The sequence below is a fragment of the Aotus nancymaae genome, unplaced genomic scaffold (genome assembly GCF_030222135.1).
Source record: "Aotus nancymaae isolate 86718 unplaced genomic scaffold, 86718_ANA_hifiasm-v0.15.2.pri h1tg000108l, whole genome shotgun sequence".
In the NCBI taxonomy this organism is placed as follows: domain Eukaryota; kingdom Metazoa; phylum Chordata; class Mammalia; order Primates; family Aotidae; genus Aotus; species Aotus nancymaae.
In genome coordinates, this window is record NW_026988523.1 from 4725372 (window position 1) to 4736021 (window position 10650).

Here is a 10650-nt window from a genome sequence, read left to right on the forward strand (position 1 = left end):
ACATTTTGCATCCACATTTGGAGATGGGAAGAGGCATTCATGGGTGATAATTATCAAGACTTAAGTATAAAAGAAGAAGGAAATTGGTTATGTGACAAAGGCTGGAGAAAGACCAAGTGACAGAATTGAGGCAGTTTTTGGCTTAACTTTCTACAAAGGAAATTTGTACCAATAGAGAGCAGTATGTTCACCAGAACACTTGGTGGCTGCATGCTGCTTACTCAAACCCTAGTCTGACTCCCCTCTGGAGCTTGCTGGGTTGTGAGAAAAGTTTTGTATGTACAGACAGCCATTGGCCTGAATCCCATCTTTTCCACTGGAGAGCTGTTCACTTTTGCATTAATGACAGGCAAATGGTTCCTTATGGGAATTTTGCCTAACTTTAGGCAAGAGAGCTCTAGAGGAGCGGGGAGGATTGTAAGCTTCAATGCCAAGCTTCAGATCAAGCAAGTAACAAATATGTGGAGTGAGTGAGCCAGGTACAAAACAAAAAGGCTAGGATGAGACCTGTGGCAAACCAGAGAATAAATGTCCCCTCTGAAGGCAGTGGCTGTCCCAGCCAAGTTGTCCTGCAGAAGCACTGTCTCAGCTTAACTAGGTCTTTAAGAGAAGCCAGAAATCTCACGTGTGTGTGTGTGTGTGTCGACATTAAAGTGTTGGCCGATCAGTACATATCTTCAAGCTATATTTAATCTATTTTGCAGAGAGGCAGATTATAGGGGAGACAGCCTACAGAATGCCTGAGAATCTGGCATGTACCCAGGCTTTGAGTACAAAACAAGGAGCAAGCTGATAGTAATGAGTTACAAAAGTCTGGAAAAGTCTTATCTTGTATTATGACCTCAATTTTCTTTAATGGCTACAGCTGAGTGGGGATGGTCCCATTATCCTTGGGAAAGTGTACAATTTAGCTTCCCAGGGCTATCAGAGAACTGAATGAGAATAAATCACATGACAGTTTGCACCTCCCCTCCCCCATCCTAAACAAGTTCTGTGACAATGTAAAATTTATGAGGCTGACTATTGCCCTTCTCTGCCTTTTTGCCCTTGTCCCTCACCAACTTTTCAGTGTATGCCTCCAGTCTTCTGTCATGGCTGCCTGCTAACTGGGCCTCTGCTCTAAGTCTGTCATCTTATGGGTTGGGTAGACCAGTTGTTATTCTTTTTTTTTTTTTGAGACAGTGTCTCACTCTGTTGCCCAGACTGGAATGAAGTGGCGTGATTTTGGCTCACTGCCACCTCTGCCTCCCAGGCTCAAGCAATCCTCTTGCCTTAGCCTCCTGAGTAGCTGGGACTACAGGCGCACACAACCATGTCCAACTAATTTTTGTATTTTTGGTAGAGACGAAGGTTTCACCATGTTGTCCAGGCTGGTCTTGAACTCCTGGGCTTCCAAAGTGCCTGCCTTGGCCTCCCAAAGTGCTAGGATTACAGATGTTAGCCATGGTGCCTGGCACAACCAGTAGTTATTCTCAGCTGCACATTGGAGTCATCGGATATAGTAAGCAGAATAAGGTTTTCCCAAAGATGTCCATGTCCTAATCCTGGCAACCTATGAATGTTATATTACACTACACAGCAAAGGAAGATTAATGAGGCAGATGGATTTGGTGTTGCTAATGAACTGTCTTCAAAATAGATTTTTTGAGTAATCAAATATAGACATTGGGTAGACTGAACATAATCTCAAGGATCTTAAAATGTGGAAGAGGGAGGCAGAAGAGTCAGTGTCAGAGTGAAGCAATGTGAGGAAGACTCACCAGTCATTGCTGGCTTTGAAGACCAGAAGCCAGTAGCTAAGGAACACGGGCAGCCTCTAGAAGCTGGAGAAGGTAAGAAAACCAGTTCTTCTCTAGAGTTTCCATTAGGGAGTGCAATTCCACCAACACCTTGAGTTTAGCTCAGTGAGACCCCTTTTGGACTTCTGATATGGAACTATAAGATAGTGAATTTGTGTTGTTTTAAGACCCTAAATTTGTAGTAACTTCTTACAGCAGCCATAGAAATTGAATATACCTGGAAGCTTTAAAAAATGCTCAGGCCTGGCCCCACCCCCGCAGACTCTGATTTAATTGATCTGGGGTGCAGCCTCTGCATCAGAATTTTTAAAAAGCTTCTAGGTGATGGATGCTGTTTTGCAGCCAAAATTGAGGACCCCTGTGGTAGAGGTTCTGTGGATGGATATGTTGTAAGGTGAGGAAGGAATTGCTAGACTCCTGGTAATTGGAATATATTTCCCTCCCACCTTCACTCTAGCTCACACCTTAGCTCTTTGCCCTCTGAGTGAATGGCAGTAGTGTGAGGAGTCAGCTTGTTGCATCGGGCGATTTCCTCCGTGGGGCACAGCTGCTTCGCTCCCTGGTATAACTGGCCCCAAGTGTACCTCCCAAGTACTGCTTCGTAAAGCTCAAAGTCTAGTAAATTATAAGTCATCCAGTTTCCGTCTTGTGGCTTGTCTTGCCATTTGGTTCCTGCAGATTTGTTAACAGCTAAATGGTTGACAATAAAAATAATCGTTAAGTTGGATTTTTCTTTTTTTATACTCAACTGGCATTTTTTTTGGAGAGGTTGTTCTGTGCCAGACACTGTGCTTGTGCTGATACAGAGAGGAAAAAGACACAGCTTCTGTTCACCAACTAGCTGAGGAGAACAAATTACACAGCACGTGCGTGAGTCAGCAACCACATGTGCATTAAGTGTAAGAGCAGCACAGAAGACGGTCAGATGTTTGCTTAGAGTCTTCGTAGATCCTCTCCTTTGGACAAAAAAATCCAGCCTCAATAAAAACTGCCCCCTTAAAGTGATTGAAGGCTGGACTCCTGGTTTTGTTTTTCTAGCCCAGGTCTCGCTTGGCTCCTATGCTTCCCAGTAGATGGCACTAGAAATCACATTTAAGTGCTGGGGTGTCTGTAAAAAATTCTTGAGAGCGTGGCACTTCCAGGGGCTTTTTCACCTGAGCCATATTTCCTGTGTCTTTCTCTGGTCAATGAAGATAGACTTTTACTTTATCTGTTGTTCTCTTGCTTCACCCAGTACCCTATGCCCTCTGCTCTTCCACCATCCCCTGATATCCTGCCTATGCACATGCAGACAGCACCATTTTCTCCAGTCAAGGACATTTTCAATGGTGGAACCCCGTGTAAGGCAGAGATCCTTTTAACACTACATCCCTGATTTTAGAAGTAATGGCAGGAAATACAGCAATGGAATAACACTAGTAACACATAAAACTAGAAGCATATAAGAAAAAAAAATGTAACAACATGCATCTGGGCCTGAGCTGGCATGTCTTCAAGTTTCTGCCAAGATGTAAGTCATTTTCATCATAGAAGTAAATAGTTAGATAAATGCTGGTAGAAGTAAAATTTGATTGAAATAATGGAATTTTTTTGCAAACCTACCTGTAGTGGGTTGAATAGTGGCTCCAAAAAGAAGTATCCAAGTCTTAAACCCTAGAACCTATACATGTGAGCTTATTTGGAAAAAGGGCCTTTGCAGGTGTATTTAAGTTAAGAATCTCAAGCTGAGATCATGTTGGATTGGTGTGGACCTTAAATCCAATGATAAGGATTTAGAATAGAGGGGGAAGCGAGACAAGGGAGACAGGGGAGAAGGCCTTACGAAGACGCAGGCAGATTGGCGAGACATCTCCGCAAGCCAAAGAATGGCAAGGATTGCTAGCAGCTACCAGAAGCTGGAAAAGAGACAAGGAATGATTCTCCCTCAGAGCCTCCAGAGGGCCCCACCTGCAGACTTTGGAGTCAACACTTTGCAGACTTCTGGCCTTTACAGTTGTGAGAGAATAAATGTCAGTTGTCGTATGCCATCAAGTTTGTGGTAATTTGTTTCAGCAGCCTTCAGGAATGAATATATAGCCTAAAAGGGCTTTGTTTGTGCCATCTCACAGAACCAGAGACTGCATGGGCTCTGGGTCACATGCTACCCCAGATGTGTTTAGCCTTCACCAGACATTTTAAATAAAATCTATAGATTGGAATATCATTTTATACAAAAATCTAGAAAATTTCTGGATTCTTTTGAGAATTTAGAAGCTCCTGCGATGACAGGCCCATGGAATATCATTTTATACAAAATCTAGAAAATTTCTGGATTCTTTTGAGAATTTAGAAGCTCCTGCGATGACAGGCCCATGTTCATACTTGGCTGGAACTGGTAAGCATCTGTGCCTTGTGGATGGGTGGTGTTTGCCACAGTCCCCACTGCTCTCTGTCTGCATCTTCCCTGCATTTATGTTACACTCCTGGTCCAGCAGGCATTTGAGTTTGTAGCTCCTACATATGTAGGAGGATAGGTGGGCTGGGAAACACAATCCCTTCCTTAGAATAAGGGGAAAGGAGTCCCTGGTTTGTAGTCAGTAGTTCTGGGTGTTTTTAATATATATATGTGTATGCATATATATATAGCGCAGCACAGCTTAGAAGGTGGTTCCAAAATCTGGTTGCACAACAAAACCATCTGGGGTCCATTTCCTATATACTGATTCTGGACCATATCCCAGACCTATGATGTAGGGGTGTGTGTGTGTGTGTGTGTGTGTCTGTGTGTGTGGGGGTCGGGGGGTGATGGAGTAGGACAGTGTACAGCCAAGGAATCTGCATTTTTTAAAAAGCTTTAAACAATTCTGATAATAGACCTAGAAATAGCTGCCATAGGATGTTATTTTTCAGCACTGAAAAGGGAAGCAGTTTGGGTTTTCTATTTCACTGGAGAACTTTGAGGCATGTTGTTTTAAAAAAACGTCTTTTCCACTTTGGGAGGCCAAGGTGGCTGGATCACGAGGTCAGGAGTTCAAGATCAACCTGGCTAAGATGGTGAAACCCCGTCTCTACTGAAAATACAAAAAATTAGCCGGGCGTGGTGACAGGCACCTGTAATCTCATGTGTGTGTGCCTCCCTACAGAACCAGAGATTGCATGGGCTCTGGGCCACATGCTACCCCAGGAGGTTCTCGGAAGGCTGAGACTTGAACCTGGGAGGCAGAGGTTGTAGTGAGCCGAGATCGCGCCACTGCACTCCAGCCTGGGTGACAGAGTGAGACTTCGTCTAAAAAAAAGAAAAAAACCAAAACAAGAAAAAACATCTTTTCTGCTTTTCCAATAAACCAGCAAGATGACAGAAGTGGAGCAGAAAAAGCAGTGAAGCAGAATAAGCGGACCTTCCGCAAGTTCACCTCTTGTGGCGTGCACCCCAGCCCGCTGCTGGACGTGTCATGCGAGCGGCGAATGAAGCTGCACCGTTGCCTGTGGTGGAAGCCGTACTTGCTGCTGAAGCACCTGCGCAAGGCCAAGAAGGGGGCACCGCCTATGCAGAAGCCAGAGGCGGTGAACACGCACCTGCAGGACATGATTATCCTGCCTGAGATCGGGGGTGAGATGGTGCGTACATGGTGGGCGTCTACGACAGCAAGGCCTTCAACCAAGTGGAGGGCAAGCCAGAGAGGAGTGGCCACTATCTCGATCACCTACAAGCTTGTGAAGCACTGCCCACCAGGCATCAGAATCACCCATTCTTCCCACTTCATCACCCTCAAGGAGTCTGCTCAGTCAATAAAGGCACGCACATTTCGTAAATAAATAAATGTCTTTTTTCATGAAAATTTGAATGATTGCAATATTTTGTGGCGCTGAGGGTTTGAATTAGTCAGATTCGTTCTATTTATGAAACCAAGAAACTTAGTTTCTGTCTACAAACCAAGAGTGGCAAAACAAGATTGGTTTTTTTGAAAGAACAAAACAAACACCTAATCAATATAGTGATATATTTTATTTATTTAGGCAAGATGGTACAATACTCTGCAGGGCCCCTTCAGCACATCAGCAGGTCCTATAGACCATCTTCTCTGTTTATTCTCATAAAAGCTGGAAATGGTTATTTCAGGGTTGTAGAGTAAATCTCAGCCAAACCCAGTACTATGCCTACAAGATGGTACAGTACTCTGCAGGGCCCCTTCAGCAGGTCAACAAGTCCTATAGCCCATCTGGGTTCTGTTGAGATTTAATCTATGACTCTGGAAAAAGCTGGAAATAACGATTTCCAGCTTTTATTCTTGAAAATAAGGCTTGGATCTCTACCAGTCGTCTGAGGATGCTAATAGACTACCCAGGAAGGAAGAAGGAAATTGTGAGGGTATTTAAAGAAAGTTGTTGGGGAAATGAAATTGCTGTTATTTTGGTCAAGGAAAGTTACAATACATTTAATACTTACTACAAAGACTTGCATACAGATTCAACTCATAAGGACTTTATTAAATGATTCTTTTATTCAATATATATATATTGGAGTGCCTGTTATGTATCAGGCATTTTTCTATTGCACTAGGAATATTGTAATGAATAAAAGTAATAAACATCCTTGTTCATGAGCCTTATATTTAATGAAGAAAAATGAAAGGATAGCTTCTTTAATATGTGGCAGGTGCTTTTCATAGGAAGTATGACTGTTATGTGGACTATATTAATTTATTAATTTTTAAGGCACCTATATTATTATCATGTCCTGCAGAGAAAAAAGGCTGAGCCCCCACTGAATGCTATTAATTTGCAGAAGCCAATAGGTGCAATTTTCAAGTTAAATTTCAGGGGTACTGCCAACTGAATGTTTGCATACCTAGCTCTCTCCTTACCAGAAGAGCTATTTTCTCATGGCCACCACAGTGTCTACTTCCCCATAGGATAATGAATAAGCCCCAGGCCATTTGAAAAATGCATCACAGAAAAATTTTCTACAAAGGATGGGCTAGGCCACTCAACCCATTTTCTAGTTATTACGTGGCAGATCTAGGTCTTACCACCAACCGAGGGCTAGTGATGTGACTCTTAAAAATTTTGCCTCCCTGTGAGAATCACTTGAACCCAGGATACAGAGGTTGCAGTGAGCTGAGATGCACCACTGCACTCCAGCCTGGTGAAAGAGTGAAACTCTATCTCCAAAAAAAAAAAAAAAAATTGCCTCCCCTGGAATAGCAAGTTATGGTGAGGAAGGCTGGGCAATGAGTTACAAGGCTAGGTTGGGCTGATTTCAGGTCATTCACTGATGAGAGGGCAGAGCCAGGACTAGAACCCTTGTCTCTAGGTTTCCAGTTCAGTGCTTGCCACTATGATAACCATCTTGTTTCTTTGAACGCAAGAGCTGAGAACCCTAGCAACAGGAAGCGGTTAAAATGTAATCTACTTTGCTATTCAATCAAGATAGATGGGCCAAGAATGGTTGTGATGCCCTAGCAGAGGGCTCTGTAGGCCCAGTAAGTGAAGTAGTTGTGGAAAGGCATTGGTGTGAAAGCTGTGGGTGTTATCAAGACCCAGAGCTGCAGTGGTCTGGTGCTGCAGTCAGAGCAGAGAATTTCCTTTATTGAGACTTAGCTGAGACCTGCACTGCAGGGAGACCTGGAGGTCACCATGCAGGCGCACAGGCACAGGGAGGGAATATTTACTCTTTTCCTTCACTCCTCTCTTTGAACCTTTGCTAAGCTGTAGCCACATGCCAAACACTATGCTTGGGCAATGGGGATACAAACGTCAAGAACCTTGATAAGCCATCAAATTGGGTTAGGTTGCCAAGGTGATGGCCCTGAGCGATGAGGGTGGAGAGGAGGAAAGCTAGGCTGGCCTCATTCACTTTGCCTGGCTCTTTGGGAGTGTTGCTGATACAGAGAGCTGCCGGCCTTAGGAAAACTGAAAGCAAAGATGACCAAGCAGTTCAGTCTTTGAAAAATAGTTCTTATACTTTTCTGGTGAGAAAAAGAGTTCTAGTCAGGAATTATGATCCTATTAGTTCCTAGCTGTAAAACATAGTTGTTAAAAGAAAGAGAACTAACATTTACTGAGGACTTCCTATGAGGTACCATAGAAATACAGGACATTTTAAAAGCAGCTTTGTTGAAGTGTGATTGACATATAACAAACTGCACATGTTTAAATCATACCACTTCATGAGCTTTCACATTTGTATATGCCCATGAAACCATCACGACTGTCATGATAATGATTAGCCAGGCATGGTGGCATGTGCCTGTAGTCCCAGCTGCTTGGGAAGCTGAGGTGGGAGGATCGCTTGAGCCACAGGAGTTTGAGGCTGCAGTGAGCCATGATCGTGCCACTGCACTCCAGCCTGGGTGACAAGAGACTGCCTCTAAAATATATATATTTTATATATATATATATATAATATTAAAGAAACATATCCATCACTCCACAAAGTTACATTATGCTCCTTGTAATCCCTTCATCCCACTTTTCCCATCCCAAGTCTTGTCCTTAGATAACCAGTGGTCTGCTTCCTGTCATTACAAATTAGTTTACATTTTCTAGAATTATACATTGATGAAATCATATATGTAATTTTTTGCTTGACTACTTTCTCTCTTTCTCTCTCTTTCTTTCCTTGCTTTCTCTCTTTCTCTCTCTCTTTCTTTTCCTTCCTTCCTTCCTCCCTCCCTCTCTCTTTCTTTCTTTCCTTCCTTCCTTCCTTCTTTCATCTCTTTCTAGTAAAAGCAGAGATTGGTTGGTCTCTCAGAACTTTCAGCTGTGTCTTTACAACTCATGGAGTCTACTAGGTTGCATGTCAGTTTCCACTCTCTGGGCCATGATCTGGAAACTCTCTCAAGGCAGTAACTTGTCTCAATCATAGGGCTCATCTCATTCATTTGTTTCCCTTCTCTCAGGGATTATTGGTTTTTTGTTGTTGTTGTTGTTGTTTTCCTGATGTCCAGTGTCTCGAAAACCATTGTTTCAGGCCAGACGCACTGGCTCGCGCCTGTACCGGCACTTTGGGAAACTGAGGCAGGCGGATCACTTGAGGTCAGGAGTTCAAGACCAGCCTAGCCAACATGGTGAAAACCTGTCTCTACTTAAATACAAAAATTAGCTGGGCATGGTGGCACATGTCTGTAATCCCAGCTACTTGGGAGGCTGAGAAAAAAAATCACTTGACTCCGGAAGGCAGAGGCTGCAGTGAGCAGAGATGGTGCCACTGCACTCCAGCCTCTGTGACAGAGTGAGACTCTGTCTCAGAAAAAAAAAAAAAAGGAAACCATTATTTCATGTATTTTGTCTTGTATCAACTGGGAAAGAAAATCTGGACTCTACTCCATCTTTCTTGTAGTAGAAATCACAGCATGTATTTCAATCCTATAGTAACCTTATTTTACAATGAGTATTTTTTAATCACAATTTTTTACATGAAATACTATAGCTCAGAGAGGTTTAGTTCTAAAGTAACTGAAAGTGAAACAGGGTAGAAATCAAGATGTATTTCTTTCCGAGGTCTGAATTCTTTTCACTTTTCAGTTTTCATGGGGTCATCTGAAAGGCACTCAGGCTGGATTTTAGGCCAGTCTCTGACTTCAAAGATCTGTATGATCTTAGTTAAGTCCTGTAACTTTTCTATGCCACAGAACCCAAGAGAACTTTCAATTTTTCTGTCCTAGTGCTATTCTTTAGGCCATGGCTGTCTTTTCTTCCTCTTTCTACAGGCCCCATAATTTCAGCCTAGTTTCCTGTTCTCTTTAAAAAGATAACTCTATTCTATAAAATTGTTCTTTAAAAGTTTTTTCTTAGTGCAGTGCCAGGCATGCAAAAAGGTTCTCAATAAATGACAAGTGAATGAATAAATAAATGAGTGCATACATAATTGACTATAGAGTAAGTAGGGTGCAGTCCCCTTCCTTGCCCTCTTCCAACAACCACAGAAGGAGATCTTGAGCCTCTGCAATCCCTGGATGCCAGTGAAATCCCATTAACATCAGTGGCCCATTATCTGTCCCCACTAGCTCAACCAGGATCTCTAGCTTTCTTGAGACTCCCTCCCCTATGCCCTAACAATATTTCTGAGATTGTAAGAATTCACAAAAGAAGAACTACCCAGTACATTAAACCACTGGGGCAGTAGGGGGAAGGCACTAATTATACCTACGTGAATTGAAGGTGATAATTTCTTTGTTCTTTTCTTTAAGTCAGAAACCTAAGTCTGAAATTCAGATTGTACTTGTTTTGGACTGTAAATGTTAGCAAGAAAGCTATGAAATTAAGAAAAGGATACTTTTCTTTCTAAGCCACTTTTGGCATAAATAGCTCCTGCTGACCAGATGATGAGATGATTCAAGGCCTCTCTTTCTGGCATGGCCAGCCATTGCAAAGAAAGCTGAGGACTTTCTTCCTAGGAGGTCCTTTGTAGCTCAGTGGGCTATGGAACAAAGGAGAGGGACCAGATTGAAAAGTTCTGTCTCAATCCCACACACGCGTCTATGTCTTATAGGCATGGCCACATCTCCATCCATTGCTTGATTCCACAGAACAGTAAGTCTTAGAGTCTGCCCTTTAGGAAATCCAGGGCCCTTGGGAATCCAGTTCAATTTACCCTATGTTTATGAAGCATATGCCATGCACTCGGCTTGATGCCCTTATAGAAGTGGTCTTTGGCTTCCTGTTGGGTAAAGTTCTCACTCCTTAACTCCTCAGTCTGAGGCCAGAACACTCAGAGCTAAAATGTGGGAGCCTAGAAGGGTCAGCTTTGGAGGGAGATTGATAACCTTGACAGCGTTAACAGCCCCTGTTGTTTTAGAAGTGCCCAAAAGATAATCTAACCTTTTTTTTTTTCTTTTTTTTGAGACAGAGTCTCACTCTGTCTCCAGGT

General features: G+C 42.9%; 1 protein-coding gene across 2 annotated transcripts in view; it reads left to right on the forward strand.

Moving 5' to 3' along the window:
- The window catches only part of METTL13 (methyltransferase 13, eEF1A N-terminus and K55), a 62298-nt gene extending 55400 nt beyond the window's left edge, over positions 1–6898 (forward strand). Inside the window, exon 8 of one of the 2 annotated variants that reach the window (XM_012444525.3) lies at positions 4922–6898. In XM_012444525.3, the coding sequence (XP_012299948.2) occupies positions 4922–5010 (89 nt within the window). In that variant the 3' untranslated portion in view covers positions 5011–6898. The remainder of the gene's footprint in view (positions 1–4921) is intronic. The other variant, XM_012444527.2, reaches the window with a different exon arrangement.
- Positions 6899–10650: the final 3752 nt, after the last annotated feature.